Source organism: Tursiops truncatus, chromosome 3 (genome assembly GCF_011762595.2).
Source record: "Tursiops truncatus isolate mTurTru1 chromosome 3, mTurTru1.mat.Y, whole genome shotgun sequence".
Lineage (NCBI taxonomy): Eukaryota > Metazoa > Chordata > Mammalia > Artiodactyla > Delphinidae > Tursiops > Tursiops truncatus.
In genome coordinates, this window is record NC_047036.1 from 63,998,679 (window position 1) to 64,025,166 (window position 26,488).

Consider the following 26,488-nt stretch of genomic DNA (forward strand, 5'->3'; position numbering starts at 1 on the left):
TTATAGCAATACAATCCTACCTCAAGAAACAAGAAAAATCTCAAATAAACAATCTAACCTTACACCTAAAGGAACTAGAGAAAGAAAAACAAACAAAACCCAAAGTTAGTAGAAGGAAAGAAATCATAAAGATCAGAGCAGAAATAAATGAAATGGAAACAAAGAGAACAATAGCAAAGATCAATAAAACTAAAAGCTGGTTCTTTGAGAAGATAAACAAAATTGATAAACCTTTAGCCAGACTCATCAAGAAAAAGAGGGAGAGAACTCAAATCAATAAAATTAGAAATGAAAAAGGAGAAGTTACAATGGACACTGCAGAAATACAAAGCATCATAAGAGACTACTATCAGCAACTCTATGCCAATAAAATGGACAACCTGGAAGAAATGGACAAATTCTTAGAAAGGTATAACCTTCCAAGACTGAACCAGGAAGAAACAGAAAATATGAACAGACCAGTCACGAGTAATGAAATTGAAACTATGATTAAAGATCTTCCAGCAGGGGACTTCCCTGGTGGCGCAGTGGTTAAGAATCTGCCTGCCAGTGGAGGGGACACGGGTTCGAGCCCTGGTCCGGGAAGATCCCACATGCTGTGGAACAATTAAGCCTGTGCACCACAACTACTGAGCCTGCACTCTAGAGCCTGCATGCCACAACTACTGAAGCCTGCATGCCTAGAGCCCATTCTCTGCAACAAGAGAAGCCACCACAATGAGAAGCCCACACACTGCAACGAAGAGTAGCCCCCACTTGCTGCAACTAGAGAAAGACCGCGCACAACAACGAAGACCCAACACAGCCAAAAATAAATAAATAAAATAATAAATTTATAATAATAAAAAAGACACATGTACCCCAATGTTCATTACAGCACTACTTATAATAGCCAGGTCATGGAAGCAACCTAAATGCCCATCGACAGATGAATGGATAAAGAAGTTGTGGTACATATATACGATGGAATATTACTCAGCCATAAAAAGAACAAAATTGGGTCATTTGTAGAGACATGGATGGACCTAGAGACTGTCATACAGAGTGAAGTAAGTCAGAAAGAGCAAAACAAATATACATTAACGCCTATATGTGGAATCTAGAAACAGCAGATGAACCAGTTTTCAAGGCAGAAATAGAGATGCAGATGTAGAGAACAAATGTATGGCCACCAAGGGGGGAAGTGGGGTGGTGGGGTGGTGGGATGAGCTGGGAGATTGGGATTGACATGTATACACTAATATGTATAAAATAGATAACTAATGAGAGCCTGCTGTATACAAAATAAAATTAAATTAAAAAAAGAAATGTATGATTATATTAAAAATCTGAGGAAATAATCGTTTCTTTATAATATAAAACTTTATTATCTTCATGTGTTCTTGGTGAAGTTTTTGTGTGTGTTTGATGTTGAAGCATAGTTCATTTTAAATGTATTTCTTAAAAAAACATATTTGTGAAACAGTCAAAACTGTAAGAATAGAGATGAGCTCTTCAGAAGTGATGATGGCAAGTAGAGAAGATCTAGTGTTACTCATCCTGACCTTTGCTTATGCTGGCCTCTGTTTGCTTTTAGATCCCCAGGTATATCATCACACTTCATGAACTCCTAGCCCATACTCCCCATGAGCATGTGGAGAGGAAAAGTCTGGAGTTTGCTAAATCCAAACTAGAAGAACTGTCCAGGTATGTGGAGAATTTATAATAAAGGTTTTATATGGCAAAGTAGCACATTAGTCTTTTTTTTTTTTTTTTTTTGTGGTACGCGGGCCTCTCACTGTTGTGGCCTCTCCGTTTGCGGAGCACAGGCTCCGGACGTGCAGGCTTAGTGGCCATGGCTCATGGGCCCAGCCGCTCCGCGGCATGTGGGATCTTCCCGGACCGGGGCACGAACCCGTGTCCCCTGCATCGGCAGGCGGACTCCCAACCACTGCGCCACCAGGGAAGCCCAACACGTTAGTCTTTTGTGGAAACTGAATATATATGTCCAGGGAACAAGAAGCAAGACACAATCCAGCTTCTCAGATTCTGCTGAACATTAAATGCTAGCTCCTGAGATGGTGCTGAATCAGCATGCACATTAATTTTAACCAAGAAAAAAATATCTTTGAAAATGGTTTTATGGCATGTAAATTTATATAATTGAGATTAGGCATATTTTGGTTTAAGTTTGAAAATGTTCACATTTCTTTCATCGTAATGGGAAAATGGTTGTTAATTGCAGTTTTGCACCCGTATTTGGTAGGAAGTCGGAGAATGTATATTTTGGATTTATCAGTGACTTTTCAGTGTTTTGGCATCTGTGTTCCTTTAGCTTATATGGGATAAATGATATAAAGTTCTCTAATTTACTCCACCTCTAAGAAATGGCATCCTAATTTCAATGAATGGAGCTGTTCGTAAAATAAAATATTGCTTTCCTGTTGCCTTTACAAGCAGCATTCTCAGGATACTCACTTATCCTTAAGAATCATGATGTACATCTGCTTTGCTTTGAGTCATGACTTGATGAAGGCTAGAAGTCCAGCATGACTTACCCTACAGCCCCAGTTAAACTGATACAAGTTCAAACCCTAGCTTCCCAGATGGAGCTCCTTTGCTTATCTGCTGGGGCAATAGAAAATCTCTTACCGTGATCCTGTATTGTGTTTGACAGGGTCATGCATGATGAAGTGAGTGACACTGAAAACATAAGGAAGAACCTTGCCATAGAAAGAATGATCGTAGAGGGCTGTGATATTTTGCTGGACACTAGCCAAACTTTCATCCGCCAAGGTAAGTCCTTGTTCAGCAGACCCACCATCTAAGTGGTCTCTGCACCTGTCACATTATCACTGGCAGATCCAGGAAAGCATTTTGGAGCAGGCTTGATTTAGCTGTTTGATTGATGCTGTTCATGCAGGATGTCCCCATGGCCTTGACCGAGGCTGTGGTTGAGGCCCACCTTTGTGCTGTTTCTTTTCAGGGGCCATGAAAAACAGCAACACAATAATAGTAAAGCACGAGTGGGACAGTAAATTACATTCTGACTGGACTCTTCTCCTCAGTGGACCGGACATTCTCTACAGCTCCAGGGAGGACAGATTGCTCTGGCCGATTGGAGTGGCAGTGCCAGGTGGTGACGACATCCAGGCAAAGGCCCAAGAGAAACTTGCATTACTCAGAGCCCTTTCCCATAGCAGTGGGGACAATATCCGAAGTGAAAACAGCTGTCTCTTGTTCCCATTTTTCATCAGCACTTCTGGATCGGCCCCACATGATATGATTTGATTCAATTGGTAACTCCAGTTGCCAGATGAAATGTCTCACTATCAACTTGCCCTGCCATATTTCGATCAGGGCGAAGATATCATGTTTGAGGGGTGTGCTTTGGGGGCATCACCCAGTAAATTGAGCTTTTGAAGAGTTGAAGATATTTGTACTGTGAAACTGTAGAGAAGCAACAACCTAACAGTCCATATTCCTCCATGGCTTTCATTACAGAGTGCAGGATGTAAACCACACTCCAAGTTCTTTTTAAGTGCTCAGGTGTTCTGGGGGCAGGGGAGCATGCCCCACAAAATCGATTTGTGGCAATATATTGCACACAATCATAATTTTGAACTTGGTGAGGAGTGGCATATAAATTTGGAACTAGAATTAGCCTTTAATGTGGTTTCTGTTTATAACATGCCAATATTATTTGAAGATATTTGCATTTCTAGTGCGTACCAAAATGTGCTGCTTAAAATCTTTTTTTACCTCGTCAAACAAGGCATTATTTGTGCTACACACGTTAATTTTTGCACAGAACACTTAAAAAATTTACCACATGCTGTTCTATTTTCCATATTTATTTACAAGGAGAGAAATCACACATACGTTAAAGTTTGGAAGTATATTTCGGGTCATGATACCTTTCTCATTTTTGGCTTTAAGTATTAATTTTTCTTTAAGTAATAGTGGACTCTAATGCTGACAACATCGGGCCTTCCAAAATCCCCCTCTATTCCTCCGTACAGACCGTGTCCCCATATTGGCTTCCTGCCTTCCTGGCACTTGTCTGCTTCTGTGCCTTTACATGTGCTGGCCCTAGCCTGGACACCAGGAATGCCCTTATCCACCTTTCTTGTGCCTATGGAAGGTCTGCCTGTCCTACTAGGCTCAGGTCAGACACCTCTAAAGAGCCTTTTAAATTTCCTTCTCATCTTCCCCTCCTCTTCTCTCCAGTTAGAATGAATTTACCGTCCTCATCATTTCTGAGCCCCTTTGCTCCTGGTGCATGTATTTCATCCACTTGCTTGCATGCCTGTCTCTCCCAGTAATTGTAACTCTGGAGGGCAGTTTTTATGAATTCTCTCTTGCCTAGTACAATGCTTTCCATTATAGATACCTGGAAAATGAACAATGGATTAAATTGAATTGCTTGTTGAAAACTGCAGTTTTGAATGTCAGCTGTCTTGTTTTGTATTCTTCTTGTAATTGGAGTTCACTGAAAAATACTTACTAAAGGACTTGAGCTGTATACTATGTGAAAATGGTAACAAAAGTTTTTATAACTAGTATTCAATTTCTGAAAAGACTTTGGACTGAAAAGTATTATTACACATAAACAACATATTTCTACAAACTTAGTTGAAAACTGCTGGAAGGGCGAATCCAATGAAAAAATCATATGTTTTTTCATTGCACCTGGAGGAAAAACAGTCATGAGCCACCTCTCCCTTTGATTCGTGTCCAGATGTTATTTATTGCTTGTTCTGTACTACATGTTTGAGGTGCTTCTGTCAGCTATTAATATATCTGATGTTATTGCTGTATTGATGTTGATATAATGATTTGCCTTTCAGCAGTATTTTTCCGTGTTGTTTGGTTTGGTTAGTCTGTTTGGGAATTATTCAATAAAGGTGGTTTTAAAATCAAACCTTAATCTGAAAGTAGAAAGTAATCCAATTACGGACAATTTGGAAAGTTTGCATTATTTTGCTTTGGTTGCTCCTATTATTACTTTTACTAAATACCTTTAATAGGCTTTAAAACTCGTTGAAGTGGGTTTTTTAAAAAGTTTTTTAACTTTGAGAGATTCTATTTTCTATGAAATGGACTATAGTTTATCTCTAATTGTATACTAATATTTGCACTGTTTACTTTTAGGGTTGATATACGGTCTGTTTTTCAATGCGTGAGTGCGTGTGCAAATGCTTATGTACAAATATGTGTGTGGTTTCAATCTCAAATGAATTTTTATTCTGACTAGAAACAATAAGGTCATCTGAAAGGCCTCCTCCGAATAGGTGTGATAGCCAACCTTGAATGTCAATCTGTAGGAATTTAGTGGTTGAAAAAACAGGTTTTATTGTAAATTGATTCCAATTACTAGATGGTTGATGAGTACGATGCAAAGGACTATATCATAGCGGTGGTCTGACACTGTCATTTATTTTCCAAAATCTTTTTCAAAGTTTCTTGAGCAAAAGTGTCTGCGGCAATAATAGGTAGACATGTGGCCGCGTCATGGAGGTCAAATCCTGTGTCCTCCACTTCCTTGCTATGTGATATTGGGCAATTTACTTAACCTCTCTTTGCCTCAGTTTCCTCCCTTTAAGTTGGGGTTAATAGTAGTAGCTGTCTTTTAGGGTTGTTGTGAAGATTAAATGTTCATAAATGCATCTAGGCTAGTGTCTGTGAGATTATGACATAAACCTTAAAAACCAAGATCTAAATTTTGGAATGGGTGTCTATTTTCAGTAACATGAAATATATATGAATATTTATTAGAAGATAAAGGCACTTTAAGTTGACATTTTGTGCAAAATCCATTATACTTAGTCATTGTTGTCTGGTGGAAATGTGAATCAGGAAAATTAAATAAAGGTGACCGAATTTAGAGCTAAATGCATTGAGAATGAGACATGAACCTCTGTGTTACTTTAATCATTCCCAGACTCAAAATCATGTACTTTCAGTGTACCAGTGTCTTTTGAAATTGTAACGTGGGGTCTAGAAATAGTTATACCGTCTCAAACGCCTAATCCAATAACCTGGAAATTGTTGTTCATTCTTTTACACTACTGAGTGGAATTAAGATTAAGGGCATTAGCCAATCTTGAATGCCATGCTATGGGAATTTAGTGATTGAAAAACAGAAGTGTTTTGGTAAGTTGACCCCAATTATTAGATAGACTGATGATGATGGGGATGCAAAATATCGTATCACAGCAATGGTCTGATACTGAGGAATTACTGATTCAAGACTACGAGTTCTCTAATTTGTATTAACTAGAAAAGAATCCTCAGGTCTCATAGTTGTGTTGAAACATCATGTCAAACATAAGATAAAATGTGAAAAAAAGATCCACTTAACTTATTTTTCAACAAGCTTATTTTATAAACCAGTGTTGAAATTGCTCACTTTTAATTCAGATGTATAGACTTCTGTACATACCTAATGCACACAGTCTCCTATTTGGATATGAGATAAGCAGTTAGAGATTAAGCATATTAGTGTATAGTTGCCAAGGAAACATTGGTTATTTTTTACCTCAAAGTTAAAATTCACGGGAATGATTAATATATGAGTTAACAGTGTACTCTATAATTTCTGATTTACAAAATCATTAAATGCTAGAAGCATTTACCAGTGAACACATTATTATCCAGTTTTCATAGCCTTGATTATATCCCTTCTGAAAATGACTCTCAAACCCGCTTGTCCACCTGTCTATGCTGCAGTCTTCCGCTCTGCCCTAACCTATCTGCCTGGATGACTCACGACCGCCCATGGCAAAGCTAGAACTTACTGTCTTTTCCCATCCATTCCCTTTCTGACTTTCAGTTGTTATGCTGCTGAATCCACTGCCATCTCCTGGCGGGGATGACCCAGGTCCTCTGAAAGGTCTCCTGTGGCTTCGGTTTCATCCATGGATCTAATGAATACAATCCTTCTGCTGCTGTTACTTGCCCATCTACTCCTCTAAGCATTCTGCCATGTGCTTTTCTCATTGCTCCGTTATTCTTCATATTTAATTACATGCTGCCTGTGCTCTCTGCCAGTTTGCTCCCACCTACCTCTCCTCCTTCTTGCCCATTCCTTTCACTGGAACCAAGCCTTCTCCCGCCCTCATTCCCCAGTCCCACACCGTCCCCCAGGACTGCCTCAGCAATTCTGCCTTTGTCAAGCAGCCCCACCTAAACACTCATCTGAATAGATGGAATTCAGGGAATCCATAGAAACTTGGGTTCTCTACCCCCAGCACATCTTTAGATCTCTGTAAAAGTAGATGCTGTTTGGAATATTCATATGTTAGTGTAAACATTTTGTGACCCACAATCATAGTTTTACTATTCTAAAACAAGCAACAACAACAACAAAATCGGGAAACCCAGGAAATGTATGAAGAGGAAAATAAAGTTGCCTGCAATCTTATCTCTTAGTGATGACCACTGTTAATATTTAAGTGATAAATAGTCATTTAATAGTTCTTACGAGGCTGAAAGGAGCCTTTGTCAGGCTGCATTTGGGGTAGGTGGTGGATTAAACAAATAGTAGAAATATTACTGGCTCAGGGCATTTCAGAAGTCAGAGGCAAGGTATTTGCTAGCATCTTTTGTAGTACTTTTTGGTTTGATATTTAACTTAGATTAGAATTTTCTCTTGCGGGGAGCAGGCAGTCATTATTAGGGTGAAACTATATAAAGTCTATGCATAGCTTCTCACATTGAATGGAAGACAGTTTTGCTCACAGGAATGTTCTGGGTATAGAATTTATGTGGTTTCTTTTCCATTTAGATTCCACAGAAAATTTTTATCACATATCATTTAAATGTAACCTGAAATGACTGCCCTTTAAAAATAGTCCTTAACTAAATTGCATTGAATTGTATACTTTGTGTATTTTTATAATGTACATGTATTGTACATTCTATTTTTAAAATACAAAGTAAACTGTATTAATGCTATTTATCTACCTTCAGTGCTCCAGGAAAATTAAATTTGATTTGCTTTTTATTATGTTATTTTATTACTCTAATTATATAATATGTACCTTATTCTTATGTAAATAAATTGATTGAGATCAGATTATGAAGGACAGATGGCAGAAGTGCCTCATTCTTTGAATTCAATTTGGCTTTCTTTTAAACTTATTTTCCAGCTTATAGATAATCAAGTCTAAAGTGTTTTACAAAAATAGTAGGAATTAGTGCAACCCTTAAAATGTAATGCATCGTTTCTTCTGCTCAGAGTGCAGGGGATTTACTTGTTCCAATGGTGCATCAAATAAATCCTTGGTATCTTGGGAAACAGGCCCTAGTGTTTTTACATCAGGAACAGCTCTCACTTGACAGAATTTTAATTACTGTGTGTTCTTCACTTTTGTGATCACCAGGTTCTCTTATTCAAGTACCTTCCGTTGAGAGGGGGAAACTTAGTAAAGTTCGCCTGGGTTCATTGTCTTTGAAAAAGGAAGGAGAAAGACAATGCTTCTTGTTTACAAAACACTTTTTAATTTGTACAAGAAGTTCAGGAGGAAAGCTACATCTGCTCAAGGTACTGGTTTTATATGACTATTCCATTTATGTTCCATGCACTTAAGAGGCATTGAGGTTAACTTAATTATGACTTTCCTATGCCTGCTATCATAAAATAGATTGTCAGATTTCATGGTGAGGTAATATACAGTTACCAATCCTGACACTTACTTTGTTGTCAGTTGGATGCAAAGTAATAGAAATGTAAGTGTGCATTGCCATAAAGAAGAGCAATTAAAATCATAACCTGGAAAAAATTACTAGTTGGTGACTACTGAGCTACAAAAATCTTGTCAAATTACTGCAGTGTACTGATTATATAATATTTAGTAAATGCTCCTTTATGTTGCTCAGTACCAGGAGTGAGCAAACTATGGCCCGCAGCTTGTTGCCTGTTTTTGATAGTAAAGTTTTATTGGAACACAGCCATACTCATTTCCTTACATATTGTCCCTGGCTGTTTTCATGCTTTTTTAGAACAGCAGATTTGAGCAGTTGCGATAGAGATCACATGGCTTGCAAAGCCTAAAAGGTTTACTAGCTGGCTCTTAACAGAAGTCTGCCTGTCTGTACCTTCTGTTATTAGTGCCTGAAAATATTATCCAACATCACAACCAAGGCTTCCTACTGCTTAAATCACTTCCTGGTTGGAGAGTTCTGCCCTTTGCTGAGGTGCATTCACTCTACAGGGCCCCTGAGGTGCCATATAGTCTCCCATAGACTGACTTGCTAAATTTTATAAACATCGGGAGTGAGAGTCGGATGTGGGGAAGAACGTGAAGTTCAATGAATTCAATTACTTTTACACATCTAAGTTTAATTTTGAACTCTATGAAAAATTATTTATGAAGTACAATTGCTGTTTTCTTTTGTGGCAGTTGGAATGTAAGGTTTGCAAATCACAGGTTCCCAACCTGTGAAAGACTCTTAGCCTCTTAATGAAACATTGGTCTGTTTCCAGACAGGTGGAGTTCTCTCTCTAATAGAATGTACATTGGTTGAGGAGCCCGATACAAGCGATGATGACTGTAAGTCACATACTATCACTTAGAATTATATTAGAATTAAATAGTCCTATGGTTTTTATTCATTCATAGCTAAGAAGAGCTGCTTAAGGAAGCAGGAAAGATGTTAAGAATAAACTCCCTGAATTCATTTATATATGAAAAATTCTGTTGAGCCATTTAACCTGTGACCTGGTTAAACCGTCTTTGGGAATTCACATTTTACTGAATTTGTCTCTTGATAGTGACTGCAGTGGCAGAAAAGAAAGAGATTGAATTAGTGTGTTGGAATTCCGTAAATTATGGAAATTAAAAAAAAAATAAAAACATGAAATGAGAAGGAAAGCAGGATCCTAGTCCTGAGTAACCTACTGATCTCAGTTTCTTCATCTGCTTATGAGCTTAACAAAGCCTTCCCCAGGCCCAAGAAGCACCATATTTCTGAAATGAGATTCTGGACTTAAATGCACATTGATTGTATTACTAGAACCATGTGAAAGCAACTATCACTCATATTTTTGTGTTCACATCTAATTGTTTGGTTTACATGTGTTGAAGCCAAAGGTTCTGGGCAAGTGTTTGGACACCTGGATTTTAAAATAGTGGTGGAGCCTCCTGACGCTGCCCCTTTCACTGTGGTCTTGTTAGCACCTTCACGCCAGGAGAAAGCTGCCTGGACAAGTGACATCAGTCAGGTAAGCAAGTGGCTTTGGCCCTAAGTTGGGTTTTGTTTTTGTTTTAAATTTTACAACATAAACTTTTGGGAAGGAGTTTTAGAGTCAATTTATTTTTATTAGAAAATTATATCTGGTTGCTGTGGTCACTACCAGTACCACTGTATGTCTTCATGTATTAAATCATTTGTGGTTGTTGTTTGTTTAAAATTTACTTGAAATGTAGTTATTGCATTTTGTGTCCTGGGCACTTTTTTACAAGCTGATAGTGTAGTCACTTGTGTTGGACAGTGTTAAAATTGCCCTGTGAGTAATAAATTCTCCAGTGACCTCACTAGATTTTTTTTTTTTCTTATTTGTTACTGAGGTAGGAAAATGGTGAGAGATTCAGAAAAGGCTAACAAGGACTATGGAATCAAATCAAAGAAGAGATACTGTCTGTAGTATGAAGCCTGCAAATGAGCTCCTGTATTTTATATAGAAAAAATTAGGGAACAGATTTGCTTACCTTTCCTTGATCAGCAATGCCCAGTTAGGGAATTGCTTCATTTATTCAGCATTTGAAAGAATGTCAAAACTAGTGATGACTGGACTTGGGCATTCTTCAATCCAATTAACCAATCTAGGTGAAAAGGGAAGCTGTGTAAGGAATTAACCAATCTAGGTGAAAAGGGAAACTGTGTAAGGAATTAACCAATCTAGGTGAAAAGGGAAGCTGTGTAAGGAAAATATTAAAAGAAAGCTTGATTATTATCTTCAAAGTTGTTAACTCAAGGAAGATTGGGGCAAACAGGAAAGGCATATGCTATAGATCCCATTGTCTTCCTTTTCCGAAGAGCTCATAGTACTTATATAGAGTAAGTCCCCTACATACAAACTAGTTCTGTTCCAAGAGTGCATTCATAAGTCCAATTTGTTCATAAGTCCAACAAAGTTAGCCTAGGTACCCAACTGACACAATTGACTATATAGTACTGTACTGTAATAGGTTTATAATACTTTCACACACAAATAATACATTAAAAAACAAACAAAAATTAAAGAAAACATTTTTAATCTTACAATACATTATCTTGAAAAGTAGTGTAGTACAGTACAACAGCTGGCTGTTCTTAGCATACCAGCTACATCACTGCTACTTTTGCACTTGCTTCCGGACATCCTGGGCTTGAAATAAGGTACTGTACTACTGTACTCTATGTAGCACTGCACAGTAAAGTACACAAAAGCACAACCACTTGTACAGGATGCACGCACGTGACAATATATGCCAGACACAGGAACTAACTTATGTGATTGGACATGCGAACACATGTTAGCATCTTTGGAAGTTCAAAACTTGAAGGCTCATGTGTAGGGAACTTACTGTATAAGACTTAGGTATAAATAGAAACTATATCATAGTTCTTCAGATACTTAATTTTTTTCAGAGTGACTGAAAACTGAGGGGAAATAGAAAGAAAATGAATGGACAAAATAATTATTTTTGTGTGTCAAAGAAATTTTACAGTCTCATTTGACCCCTACGGTAGTATTCTGAAGGCTAGCAGAAATAGTAGTCCCATTTCACAGGTGAGAAACCTGAGGTTTGGGAGGTTAATAAGCATTTGTCCAAATACACAACTGTGTTGAGTCAGGACTCAAACCTAATCTAGGTCTTTTATTAGCACTCTAAATATCCTCTACTGGAATTCTGGATTTTTACTTCTTTTCTCCCAGGACTCTTTTGATGATGAATAAATAGCTGAAGTGAAGGTGCTGCTTTTCTGGTTAACAAAGGAATGAAAATATGGGCTCTTGTGTATTTGCATAATTACATCCTTGTGGTGATTTATTAATACTTTCATTAGCTCTATGCTGTATGAATTAATACTTTAATTAAGTCTCTGTAGTACACCTTTTACCTGATGAGACTCTGAATCAGCCATTGATTCTATGCACGTTAATTGAGCAATCACCATGTGCTGCCAGGTACTGTGTAGGTACCAGGGATATGGCAACGGTCCCTGCTCTCAAGGAGATAGGCAGGCTAGTAGGGAAGAAAGGGAAGTAGACAACTTAATGCAACAAAATTTTGTATGTGTTGTGGAGCCAAGATGAGTAGGAAAAATAGGGAGAATTGGAGTGTAGGCAAAGATGTTTTTCCAGCTGCTTATAGCTTCTACCTTATGATGTAACTGGGGCTCCTAAGATACAGAGTTGATAAAAGCGCTAAGTGATCTTCCTTAGGGGGCCTGGTGAGGCATTGCTAAGAGAGAAAGACCCATGGGGTGCATGAATGATTCTATGCCTGGTCCTTTAAAGAAAGGATCCAATACTTTGCTTCCCAGAAGCCTCCAAGTGATTCTCTCTACTTAGTCTACATCTTGAGTTGAGTATACAACTTCTTCCTGTTTCTCCAAGTTTCTATGACTAATATATTAAGCTGATTATATGTACAATTGAACTGGAGAAGGAAACAACAGAAAATTGTATCTTTCTGAGGGACGATGATATCATTACATGAAATTACTGTGTTCCATAGAGCTTTGATATCGTGTGTCTTTGACACTTATGATTTCAGCCATTCAATAAATATATTTTGGTTAAATAAAGTACCAGTGCCACTAACTATTTAGGCACTTGTGATATATCATGGACAGGAGGCAACAGCAACAAAAAATTCCCTGACCTTATGTAGCTTACATTCTAGTGTGGGGAAAACTGAAAATAGCAGTATACATAATAAGTAAGTATATAATATTTTATGCCAGAGGGTGATAGGCCAGGGTAAGAAGGATTGGGCTACTGGAGGTAGATGGGGGTTGGTACAGTTTTTTAAAAGGTGAGCATCTTATTTTGAAGAAGACATCTAAACAAAGACTGCAATAAGTGATGGAAATACCGTGTTGATATTGTAATGAAGGGAAAGTCGTTCCCTTGGCAGTGCAGAGGGAACAGCCACTGCAAAGACTCTAGAGTAGGAGGACACTGCATATTTTGAGTAATAGCATGAAGACTAGTGTGGCTGAAGGGGAATGTGCAAGAGGGAAAAGAGAAAAAGAGGAAGTAATTTAAGTGGAGTTGTTAAGTAAGCAGTGGGATATAGATGTTAAGCGCTTGGAGGGAGGTCCAGGTGGGAGACTCTACGCCATTTAGATGGTATTTAAGGCCTGTTGAGATCACCCAGAGAGTAGATGTAGATAGACTGAGAAGAGGGCCATGGACTGGGTGAGGAGTCATGGAGAACAACAAAGAAGAGAAGGAATCAGCAGAGCAATTGGAGGATAGCCAAGAGGACTTGGTGTCCTGTAAGTCAAGTGAAGAAAATGTATCAGGGAGTGGGGAGTGATTATGTCAGCTACTACTGAAAGCTGAGTATGGTAGTGAGTGTTCTGAGATGCTTAGTGATTTTCCCAACTCAGGGTTTGAATGGTGAGTGGTAGAGACAGAGTGCTTCACTACTGATTGAGCCTAGCCTACTGCCCAGCAGCCTGCATCTCAGCCAGGCTTTGTTCTCTGCTTAAAGCATTTTCATCTTATGGGGAAAATTATGTGCTATACACACGTTGATGGAATTTGTCAGTATTCCAAGTATGCCTCTGGACATATTCATTATTAAGATGAGTCTACAGAATGCTTGAAAATGTACTTTTTAATATTTTATCATGTATATGTAAAGATATGGACACAAAAAGGAAACCAGAAAGACTCCCAGCACCTATATCACTAAGTAAATGTTTATCAAAGTGTCTTCCACAGATAATTACTGGAAGGTTTTTTCCTTTTATTTTTTTGAATTTTATTTATTTTTTTATGCAGCAGGTCCAAAGGTTTTTTTTTTAATACAGATTCCTGAAACCACATTCCAGAAACCCCCCAGGTTTAACAAGCTCCACAGATCATTTTTGTGCAATTAAATTCGAGAAACCCTGTTCTGAAAATCAAATGTTTCCACCTCTAAAACCCTCACAATCCTGCCGTAGAGAAATAATTTAACAGTTTGGCTCTAGGTGTGTATATGCATCATTTTTTGCTTTTTACATCTTTTTATATTCCTGTGAATTCTTCATATTGGTGTCTTCTAATATATTCTATCATGTTAACTTACCACTTTTCTAGCTCTTTCTGAGCAATTAGGCATTCAGGCAGTTTCCAAGTTTCAGCATTAATATATGATGTGGTGCTAACCATCTTTGCACAGGGAGTTTCTCCGAACCTTTTAAAGGTCCCTTGGTGGTGTATCTTACCCACAGCCGGTAAGGCTGGTACAGGGGGCCTGATCACTTTCATGATTTCATGATACATGACTCGACAGACTGCCCAAACACTCCAAGGAATATGTAACTCATCATTTCACAACATCATCAGCAAGGTATCTATGCAACTTTCTTCTAAGTCCTGCCAACGTTGAGTTTTGTCACATTTGTCACATTTTCCTATTTAATGGAAAAGTGATATTGCTTTCTAGTGGTTTTAATTTACATTTCTGTAATTATCAGTGAGACTAACATTTTCCACTGTTTCTTGTCTTTTTATACCAAATGGACATTTATCCATTGGAGCTATCCTTACAGACTAGGGAAATGAGCTTTTTCTTTCAATCCAAATTATGACTATGTTCTCCATTATTTTGTCTATTTATTTTTGTCACTCTTTGTTTTGCAAAATTTTAATTTTTCCTGGCTTGATTCGATACCACCTTGCTAAACTGTTGTACCATGTTCTACCAATCACGTGTAGTTCTTATTTGAGATAACAAAGTGGTGCCTGACTATTGATATAATCCCAGTTTCACATAGAGAACTCTATACAAAAATTAAAATGTTTAGCTTTGTCAGGCCTCTCTCTCTGAAGCTGTAATCTTTAGAAGTAACAATGGCTTGAACGCTTAATTATAATTTTAGTTCCACCAGCAAGGTCATAATTAACCGTTGGTGCCTCCAACAAAATGTGCAAGTGGTTAATGGTCTTGACCAGTAATTCTTCCCTTTTTCATCTATTTATAGGGAAAAATCTGAGGCTGAAGATTTGACCATTCATTTCAATATAGTGCCTTCATTTGTGCATGTCTTACTGTCATACATAATGGTGTATTAAACAGATTTTTCTATAATTATGGGTACCAACTAAAATGCAGAATTAAAATTCACCTCTGAGCTTCTTGGTTTGGGCAGATGTGTCAAAATACAGGCAAATTTGTAGCACACTGACATGCTTCTTCCCTTAAAATAACTTCTCTGGAATCAATAGGGAATTTTTTACTTTAATATAAAAAGGTGAAATTAAAAGAGAAATTGAATTTACTGTTCTTCCTACTACTTAGAAGTATTAGGAAGGTAAAAAAAAAATATGGTGACACAGTACACCACTGACTTTGACCAGTTATTTCCTTAAGCAAGGCCCTCAAAAAACCTTGCGGGAGGGAATTCCCTGGTGGTCCAGTGGTTAGGACTCTGCACTTCCACTGCAAGGGACACAGGTTCAATCCCTGGTCGGGGAACTAAGATCCCACAACCTGTGCAGTGCGGCCAAAAAAAACCCCAAGAAACAAAAAATAAATCAAAAAAATTACCTGGGGCTTCTGTGAGTGTACATATTCCCAGGCTCCACCCTGGTCAGAATCATTACAAACTGAACTAGAATAGCCATGACCTAGGAATCTGCTTTTGTTAATATCCTATTAATTTCAAGGTTTATAGTAATTTACATAAATTCAGTACATCCTTAAAGATATGTGACATCCTGATTATTTTCATGTCTTTCTTCTTAACTGAGTGAACTGCATTCATTTTCCCAGGACTCAGTCTCTTCTCCCCAACACAACCAAGATATGTGCTTATATGATCGTGAATATATACCATGGCTTCCAATATAAATATATTCATACACACATTCGTAAACATAAATTCTGTTGTAGTTTAACTTTTTTCTGGAAGAGAACTCTTTCTTCAATGTAGCAGTACTGAAAATGCCAAATGGAAGTGAGATAAAAGCAAAATACTCTGGTTGAAGTAGAATTGGTGGACCCAGAGCCCCCAGGAGTCCTGTTTGTTCACACCCTTGCTGTCACTGAAGCCCGTCTATGGAGCCTCCAAGAAATGAGTCCATTTCAAAATCACTCCTTTTTGATAAATCACTGCTTTATCACTCCTCTAGTTATAAAGCAGAAAATAGCACACCATTGTAAAGCAATTATACTCCATTAAAGATGTTAAAAAAAAACCAAAAAACACTCCTCTATTATAAATATACCGTAATATGTTTTATATATACATGTATGTATATGTGTATAGATATATAGATATATATATATATATATATATTTATCCATCAAACAGATAGGTGTGGCAGTTATCAAAGACCTTTTTGTACATTTAAATATGACTTATTACATGGTCTTTTGAGCTGTAGTTCAGATTGGACGTACATTTTCTTCTCCTGAAACAAGTGTAAGTGAAAATTTCTTTTTCTTCCTGTTGAAAATAATTTTAATGCTTAACACAATGAATCAGAAAGATTTATGAATGAGATCTGACATTGGATAATAAGATGTTCAAATGTGGTCACATAAATCTTCTCTTTTGGATCTAAAACACTTATCCCAAGTTTCAATTCTGGCAGTATGGAGGACTGCATCGATTTAGATCCCTTCTAGCTACAAACAAGAAATGTTTAATACATAAAATCAGTATAATAAAAAATTTAATACATTGGTGATATTTACAGATATAAAGGGAAATCTCTAGTTGCCAGAAATAACAAGGGAACTTAAAGTCAGGGTAGACAGCATGTAAACTGAAGACATAGAGACTTGGGAATGATTTTAGTTTGGATATTGGTCCCACGCCCGAGGGGTATTAACAAAAGGAGCGAGGGTTAGCCTTGGGCCCCTTAAAGGAATTGAGATCCTTGTTTGCAGCCCTTGTTTGAAGCCTGGGCACTGGAAGCCTGCCCCATGCATGAAATAAGAACTCAAAAAACCCATTAGGCCAGGAAAGACATAAGGAAGTTTGTCTTTGACTTGGGTTCTGAATTTTCTTTTAATTAATTAATTAATTAATCAATTTTTGGCTGCCTTTGGGTCTTCGTTGCTGCACACGCGCTTTCTCTAGTTATGGCGAGCAGGGGCTACTCCTCTTCGTTGTGGTGCGCGGGCTTCTCATTGCGGTGGCTTGTTTTGTTGTGGAGCACAGGCTCTAGGCGTGTGGGCTTCAGTAGTTGTGGCGCATGGGCTCAGTAGTTGTGGTGCATGGGTTTTGTTGCTCCTCGGCATGTGGGATCTTCCTGGACCAGGGCTCTATCCTGTGTCCCCTGCATTGGCAGGTGGATTCTTAACCACTGCGCCACCAGGGAAGCCCCTTGGGTTCTGAATTTTTAAAAAGCTCCTTTGAGAAAAACAAATGTGTTTCTGGCCTGTGGATTTGAAATTCAGAGTTACAGTATTCACATGGTGTGAAAATTCCAAACTGAGAAATTAATGCAAAAACAATATTTGGACTGTTGCTAACCCAAAATGCTTGGTAGAAGCAAACACAAAGTCACTGCATTAGCAACACCTCAACAGTTCAGGGCTCATGACAAGGTGCTCAAAATCAAAAATTACAAATCTTGTGAGTAAACGATCTATCAAGAGCGAGAGAAGACATAGTGAGCAGTATAATTAGCACTGCTGGAACTTCAGATAATAGAGTGATAACTTAGAAAAGACTGTGAAAAAGAATGTTTAAAATATAATAAAGCTATGAAAGGAAGGAAGGGAGGAAGGGAGGAAAGGAAGAAGGAAGGAAAGAAAAGAATAGATCACTGTGTAAAAAGGACCAGGCTGATCAAAGAACCAAATAGAAAATCGAAACATGAAAACTATAGCCCTAAGTCATCCTAAGGCTGTTGTCTGTGTAACTATATTATTGCTTAGACTGTTAAAGGAGACTGAAGGAACACTATATACTTGCCCCAATTCTTACCAAACACCGTCTCTGCCCTCCCACTTCCTGTGTTGATTACCCAAGTGGCATCCTCATTCTGCTCAGAAACAGTGAGAGTGAAAAGTCTAAGGAATAGCTAGAAATGTCACTGGGGTGAAGGATCACTTAACGCCTCCGTCCTTTCCCTGTCTGTGTGCGGTATCTGTCCCCATACAATCTTTTCCCCCATTCCTCCAAACCCCACACTCATAGTTTGATAACAACAGGGATAATGTTAATCCATTTTCCCACTGGAATTAGGAAAGTGAATTTAAAGTAGTTTACCTTATTCATCTTTTTAAAAAATATTTATTTATTTTGTTGTGCCGGGTCTTAGTTGCAGCAGGTGGGCTCCTTAGTTGTGGCATGAGAACTCCTAGTTGCAGCATGCATGTGGGATTTAGTTCCCTGACCAGGGATCAAACCCCGGCCCCCTCTCTCTCACTGTCTTCTCCATTATAAACGCACACACCAGCCAGCCTCACCTCTTCATTTTCCCCTGTTTGTTCATGCTTAGAAATGGAGTCGTTGGCGTCTCTTTTTATCTAGCCCTGACTGAGAGCTCTCCCTTTGAGGTCCTGTGGCTGTTCTGAGGCCTAAGAGGATACCCCACCTACTGGTAGCTTGGTTCACTGGTGGAAACATTGACTCCATACAACTGGATACTAACTTAGGATATTGCAGTTTCAGGACTTATGGAAGAATACCATGTCCAACTTCCTGCTGCTCAGAACTGATAGGGGGAGCAGCATTTATTTAGCCTAAAGAAAAGCAGGCTATACGTACCCTTTTCTGAAGAGAGTGAAATCTGTGCTTGGAACCAGACGAGCAAAGGCAGGCCCCCATTCTTTGGGGCCCACCACAGAGTGGTTAGTCTGGAACTGTACTCTTCATCCAGTGTCGAGGGAGTTTATAAGAAATGGTTTGGTAAAAACTGCGATTACTTTAAGGATGTTGTTGAGGATAATGTTCGCAACATTATTCAGTGTTTTCTTTATGAGAACCCATGAGATAATTTTCCTCTGGACTCAGACTAGGATGAATTGAGCTTCTATTAAACCATGAATTTTGTAGTTCATCATGTGGCCCCCTTTGAGTTGGCTGTTCCGTAGCTCAGCTAATTTTGAGGACCATGTATAACAAGTGTTTGGGACGTCTCAACATAAAGTACATGTGGTGGATTGATCCCAGGCTTCATCTTATTATTTTCCACCCTTTATCCAAATCCTCTCTAATTTTCTTACTAATTTTGACTTTGTCTTACTATATGTATTTTTGTAATCCACCTATGGGAATAAGATATAGTATAAACTCACATGTAACCTAATTTGTAGTTAGATAACCATAATTATTCATATAAAAAGATAACTCCAAATTCCAGGTGCTTCAAGAAATGAATTGAGGGGAACTTTAAAATATTCTACTTTATTCCCAGAAGTTGAGATCCTCTATACCTGGTCACTGAAATAACGGCATAAGACATGAGGAAACAAAATTTTAAGGAAAAACAAGCCTGAAAATGGCTGATATGCTAAGTAGAGGATCAATAGTTAGGGGATGCCGGTGACCCAAAGTTTCTTATATGCATATTCATTCTTTTATTAGACATTGGGGTTTAGGATAAACCCTGAGTTCAAGAGCTCTGTGAAAGCACTTGGCAATCAGCTTCTTCACACCATTTAATTACAGTCATAAAGTACTACATGGTATCCTAGTAACTAAAAGTAATTTCTGATTTTAAAGATTGTTTAAATCTCAAAATAAATCCTTCTCTAACCCAAAGTAATTGCAAAGGGAAATTTTGAATTGATAAGGCATAGATATAAATTAAAAAGGTAGAGAAAATTAGCAAAATTTCCTGAAAGAAAAGAGAAAGGAGATGAACTGGGCTTTATGTGTGCCAGAAACAGGAGAAATTATACAATACATCCTCACCGAACTAAAACGGTGCCGGTAGAAACTGCTAGAGAAGCTAGTAAAATGTGGGAATTTATTGGCAAAAAGCACCGAGAAGCAGGCACAGAGCTTCCTAGTGAGAGAGAAGATGAATTCCATCCAAGCAAGCCACCATTTCTGCTCTGCCTGCCCCATACCACCCACTAGGGCAGAGAATGAATATAGCAGAGGCAGTTTATACCTCACTAGAGGTGTAAACTTCTCAAGTAGTGCTGGGACTGCCAGAGAATTGTGCCGATGTGACATTGTGCTCAGAATCCTTGGGAAACACATTCTAGGAAAATGTAGCCCTTATATCCATCCTCAGGCATTTGCCAGGTGCACAGTTTTGGTATTTGGATATTGAATCTGTTCATCAATGTGTAATGTTTCCCTGCCTCTGTGTGTGTGTGTGTGTGTGTGTGTGTGTGTGTGCATGCGCGTGTGTGCATATGTGCACAAATGAGAAACTGAATTGTTTTGTGATTATACATAATTCTGGGAAGATATGCTCCGCCTACGTTTTCATGTGGGTTTTAACTGTCTATTTTTTAATTTCACAGTGTGTGGACAACATACGGTGTAATGGTTTAATGACTATAGTGTTTGAAGAAAATTCCAAAGTTTCTGTGCCACATATGATTAAGTAAGTGTGATAATCCTTTCTCTTACATTTTAATCAGGATCAAATTGGTAGAGAACATAAAACCCTGAATAAAATATTGTTTCAGTAGGCTTCTGCTTCCTACTCTGAATATGTTTGACAGTAATGTGATTGATAATTCATGATATGCCATTATAAATAATAAGACTATCACAATGGTTTTTCAGATTCATAGTTTATTGACTCACAGGATAGAAAAATAGTTTTTCATACTGTTTAGATGCCTTCCTCTGTACAAAAAACCTTTCAAAATTTTCAGGTTCAATGGATGGACCTAGAGATTGTCATACTGAGTGAAGTAAGTTAGACAGAGAAAGAGAAATATCTTATGGTATGGTATCACTTATGTGCGGAACCTAAAAAGAAATGATACAAATGAACTTACTTACAAAACAGAAACAGACTCACAGACTTAGAGAACTAATTTATGGTTACCAGGGGGGAAGGGTGGGGGAAAGGGAGAGGTTGGGAATTTGGGATAGACATGTACACACTGCTGTGTTTAGAGTGGATGGCCAACAAGGACCATATATAGCACAGGGTAAGCTGCTTTATATTATGTAACAACCTAGCTAGGAGGGGAGTTTGAAGGAGAATGGATACATGTATATGTGTAGCTGGGTCACTTTGCTGTGCACCTGAAACTGTCACAGCATTGTTAATCAACTATACTCCAATATAAAATAAAAAGTTTTTTAAAAATTTCAAGTTCAATAGGTAAAGTTGTGATAGCCAGATGTGTCAGAGGGTGGACAAAAGTTTGGCAGATTCTTTTGCTGTCTTCTCAGTGGGTGTGAATCATATTAGTCAGATTTGGTTGTAGAGATACGTTTAGATTTTGAAGACACTCAACATGAATTAACTGACTTTTCCACGGTACCATTTACCCACAGCCTGTATATGGATTTGTCCCAGAGGCTATTGCCCAGCCCTGCCATCCTGCTCTCTGTATGTTTTGTTAACAAAGCACATCCTAGAGAATGGACTTGAGGTCACGGGGAGGGGGAAGGGTAAGCTGGGACGAAGTGAGAGAGTAGCATTGACATATATACACTACGAAACGTAAAATAGATAGCTAGTGAGAAGCAGCTGCATAGCACAGGGAGATCAGCTTGGTGCTTTGTGACCACCTAGAGGGGTGGGATAGGGATTGTGGGAGGGAGATGCAAGAGGGAGGGGATATGGGGATATATGTATATGTATAGCTGATTCACTTTGTTATACAGCAGAAACTTACACAACACTGTAAAGCAATTATACTCCAGTGAAGATGTTAAAAAAAAAAAAAAAGAAAGTGATCAACACTGAAAAAAACAAAACAAAAACATACAAACAAAAAAAAAGCAAATCCTATAATTTAATTATGATCACTAAGGAAACTAGTTTTAAGATGAGAAGTTATACCAATAACTGCGTGCCATAGCTCTCTATATTAATGCTTTTGTCTCTACATACTTTTTTGTTTCCAAATTCAAAAATTGTTTTAGGAGGATTTTCAAGCTAACCAAATTGTTCCCTACTCTCATTTTTTGGTTATTTGCAGTCCAAATTCTAAGAATAAAATGTATTTTTAAAAGCAGTCCTGTTATATCTTTCCAAAAAAGTTACATGAAACTAAGAAAATGTTTGTCTTCCATGCCTTTTTATGTGGACTGTTTTTAGGTCTGAGCTGTTTAAGACAAAGAAACATCAACTTTTCTCTTCTGATAGGTATTAATTATAATTAGCATCATTCCAATGGTATAAACTTTAAAACTTATTAATTATTGTATCAGATGAAGGCAGAGTACATTATACTAGTGCCATAATTACTACAGAAAAAATATAAAAGGATGATACTGTTTTAAATTGCTAGTCAAATTTTAAAATATTTTGAGTAGGGTCATTTTAAAACTCTTGGGCAAAGATTCCTTTAGCATTCAGTTTTCTAGGTTTTTAATTTAGTATAGTTTTAAAAAAAAAACAGGTCAGTTAAAAATGTACGATACTAAAATTAAAACCAAGTGTGGAATATTAAGTCAAAAGTTTCAAATTATGACTTAATTTTTAAGTTCACATCACCAGGTTAGTTTTCTTATTAGTTTTCTACCATAGTATTCTTATTTTAATATTTCACAAAATAATATATATTATCTTAATTCCTTATTAAGAGTACTTTCGTGAAGCTTAGACAGCCATGAAAGTCCAATCTGCTTTAGAATGAGAATAAATAATAACTTGGTGGCCAAGTTATAAGCTCCTAAACCTTCGGGCAGCTGCACACCCACTATGTATACATTTTGTTCACTTTAAAAATTAGTACAGAAAAAAGCTTTAGTTCTGTGCCTGACCAAGTTACGGCTGGCGCCGGAATGCATCTTCTTTCCTCTGTGGTGGCAGTTTGACTAATGCCCATGTCCAATCTCATTTGTATTGATATAACTGCCTCCTGTACAGACCAAGACTTTCCTGCGTTTGGGTGCACAGGGAGGGTCACTGCAATGAGTTGGAACCACTCTCCTGGGAGGACAGAAACCTGTATCACGGGCTGTAGGGATTTCCCATTGGAGCCACACATGTTTGGATGCCCATCTGTACTCTACTAGATATATTCCCAAGGCAGAGTTTAATGTATTTCATATCTTTCCTCCTTCTATTTTTCCCTGCTTCATTGAGCCTGGTTCTCCTCAGTCAGAGAAAAGAGGATGATTTTGCAATCTCTGTTCCTTCTGATAGTCTCCTCCATGGCACTAGTCTACCCTAAATTCTGTATTCTTGCCTCCTTGCACATCTCTCTGGCTACATGCAATGAGAAAAAAAAAAAGATGTTTTACAGAGTTAAAAGAAAAAATTATCCTACCCTAATGGCATTACCTGGCAGGCACTCACTTCCTTTTAAAACTGACTAATTACAATAGGTGATTTGGGTTTGATGTCTCAAAATTACTTTTTTAAGTGTTTACCAAAAAGGAGTTGTTATTATCATAGGAGGCTTAAGTAACGCATTGTATCTTCTTGAGGGTCCCTTAGGAAATTAAGATTTCGTTCAATGTAATAAAAGAAAATTAAATAATTTCCTAATATTTAATTTCTTTTCTTTACTTGAAATGAAACTGTAGTAATAACTTTGAAGGACAGTGGTGCAATTAGTCAGTTTCAATTTCATGTTGGCTACAATATATTTCTTCCCCTAGTGTTTGGTTAAAGTAATTATAGTCAAAAGATGCAAAAAAAGAGAAAAAGATGCAAAGCTCAAAACTACGAATAGAATGCAAAATCATGACATTTATTAGGTGATTATATCCCTTTAAGTGATGTTTTATGCTTTATGTATATAGGCTAACGCTTGCTTTCTTTTAATAATAGTTGCCCTCGGTTTTCTTAGAAAATAGAGATTTTAGGTGGGAAAATGGTGGGAGAAAAAGTGATTACCTCGATTAGCCATCCTCTAGACAGACTGCTTGGTTCATAAAAGTTTCTAAGGTCTTTTAACAAATGAGAAAGATTAAGAACCAGAAAAGTAAAGTTGGTCGAGGGTCACATACTAAGTGCAAAAAAGAGCCATGCTATTTTCAAGAATCTCAAAAGATGCACTTACGTATTTTCGAGATCAGTGATGTGACTAAAACTAACAGGCCGCCCTTAGTTCCTCACCAGAAGTAAGCTACTCATTTAAAATGCTCTTTCAAGCCCGCAAATGAAGTCCTTCCGTCTGCACTGAGCTTACTTTGGGGTGGAACGTTTCCAAGAGCAAGCTAAGGAAGCTATTGATTTCTTTTTATCCCAAAGAAAATAAATATATAACTTAAAATCCCTTGAAGTGCTGAAAGGGCTAATTAAGGGCACTCACAACAAGCCAGCTGATTCTTAGCAAGCAGCTGCCTCACTGAACATCACTGGCCCTGTAGTGTATCCTTTAATCAAGGGGTGAAATCCAGGACTTCATGGACTGTCTGTTCTGACATGCTGCCATGAAGGGGGACATGGGGTCTCAGATGGGAATGTGAAGGCTACGGGCAGTCTTAGCGAAGGTATGCATTTCTTTGAGCCCCACTTGGATTCAGCCTCAGCTTCCAAGCTTTTCATCTAATGAACTTGGCCTCTATGCCGGCTTCTTTTGCCCTTTCTAACAAAGGTGCACCATGGGCTGAGGGCTCGGCGCACAGCCAAGGATCTCGAGGGCTGCCGTGTGAATCCTCCCTCCAGTTTGCTGTCCACCTGGAGAGGCTGCCGCAGGCTTCCAGTGCAAGGGCCTCAGGGTGATGGGTTGAGGAGGAGCCAGGTGGGAGGTTTTAGAGAATGAGAAAAGCCCAGCATTGCAGGTGGGCAGGTGGGCACTGTTCGGGGGAAATCTTTAGAAGAGTTGACTGCCTATATTACAGCCATTACTTTTTTTATGAAGACATTTTTAACACTGCAGAATATTGAAAATGTAAGGAAAATACAACATTTCACACAATTTATGGATTAAATTGTAATCAGAAAATGGTTGGCCTTAAATGCATTTATCAGCCAGAAAGAATGAAATGGATTAAGCATTCTTTTTCTAACATTCAAGAAGTTAGAAAAAGAATGACAAAAATCAACTGTAGGAAAGTGTAGGAAGGAAATAACTAAGATAAGAATGGAGATTAATAAATTAAAATATAGAAAAACAGTAGAATTGATCAATCAAAGAGCTGGTGCCAGAGGGAAAATACCTAATAATATAATCTATTAGTTTAATCAAGAAAAAAGGGGGAAAGCACAGATGTACAAAATTAGAAGCGAGGAAAAGAAATAACCACAGATAACAGCAGTGATATTTGGGTCTCCTCTTCCTCCCCACCCCTCTGTGGGGAGAATGTCACCCGCTACTTTTTTTTTGTTTTTTTTTGCGGTAGGCGGGCCTCTCACTGTTGTGGCCTCTCCCGTTGCGGAGCACAGGCTCCGGACGCGCAGGCTCAGCGGCCATGGCTCACGGGCCCAGCCGCTCCACGGCAGGTGGGATCTTCCCAGACCGGGGCATGAACCCGTGTCCCCTGCATCGGCAGGCGGACTCTCAACCACTGCGCCACCAGGGAAGCCCCAACCTGCTACTTTTTAACCACACTTCTGATATTCTGATTTGAGGGCATAAGCAGTGCCCCTCCTAAATAGGGCTTTGGCTTTAATTTCCTAATAAAACATGATTGAACCAGAGAAAGAAGTGAAGGGTAGCAGAATATGCCACCCTATAATATGCCATTGTGGCATATTGATTATGTTGAGCTATAGGTACTTGAAAAACAGCAAATGCAGAGAGAGGATTTTTCTGAATTCTTCTCATCTGCCTGAAGACAGATTCTCCAAAAGGAACTCAGTTGTGGTAAATCCCCTTCCCAGGAGTTTCACCAACCATGGAAGATTGACAGTAGTCACAGGAAAGACTAGATGTCAACATCACACCCAGGCAAACTGTCACAAACTATCATACCTTCCATCTATTCTAAGGGTTCATTCATCTTTCCTAAAAATCATTTACTCTCCCCTGAGAGGCCTACATACCCCCCCACCTCCCTTTCCCTATAAGATGGTATTTAAGTCTGAGTTCTAAGCCACCTCTGTGAGTTTCTCATTTTCCCCTGGTTATCTCCCATGTAAACTTGTTTATTTTTCTCTTGTTCATCTGTCTTTTATCACAGGGTCTCAGCCAACAACTCAGGAGAGTGGAGAGAAAATTATTTTTCCTCCCCTGCAGAAGGAATTCACAGAGTGAAATGAATTATTAACGTCTCCACAATTAATTCTGAACTTCCT

At 38.3% G+C, this 26,488-nt stretch overlaps 1 protein-coding gene across 8 annotated transcripts in view; it reads left to right on the plus strand.

The window, feature by feature from the left end:
- RASGRF2 (Ras protein specific guanine nucleotide releasing factor 2) overlaps positions 1 to 26,488 on the plus strand; it is a 233,180-nt gene that overhangs the window by 99,192 nt on the left and 107,500 nt on the right. For all 8 annotated transcript variants that reach the window (XR_012330744.1, XR_012330743.1, XM_073802262.1 and 5 more), the window contains 6 exons: positions 1,577 to 1,686; positions 2,657 to 2,775; positions 8,367 to 8,527; positions 9,470 to 9,536; positions 10,071 to 10,207; positions 20,631 to 20,713. Coding sequence is in view for 6 of the 8 variants with exons in the window: in XM_073802262.1 (XP_073658363.1) it covers positions 1,577 to 1,686; positions 2,657 to 2,775; positions 8,367 to 8,527; positions 9,470 to 9,536; positions 10,071 to 10,207; positions 20,631 to 20,713 (677 nt within the window). In the remaining 2 variants the exon portion in view is untranslated. The remainder of the gene's footprint in view (positions 1 to 1,576; positions 1,687 to 2,656; positions 2,776 to 8,366; positions 8,528 to 9,469; positions 9,537 to 10,070; positions 10,208 to 20,630; positions 20,714 to 26,488) is intronic.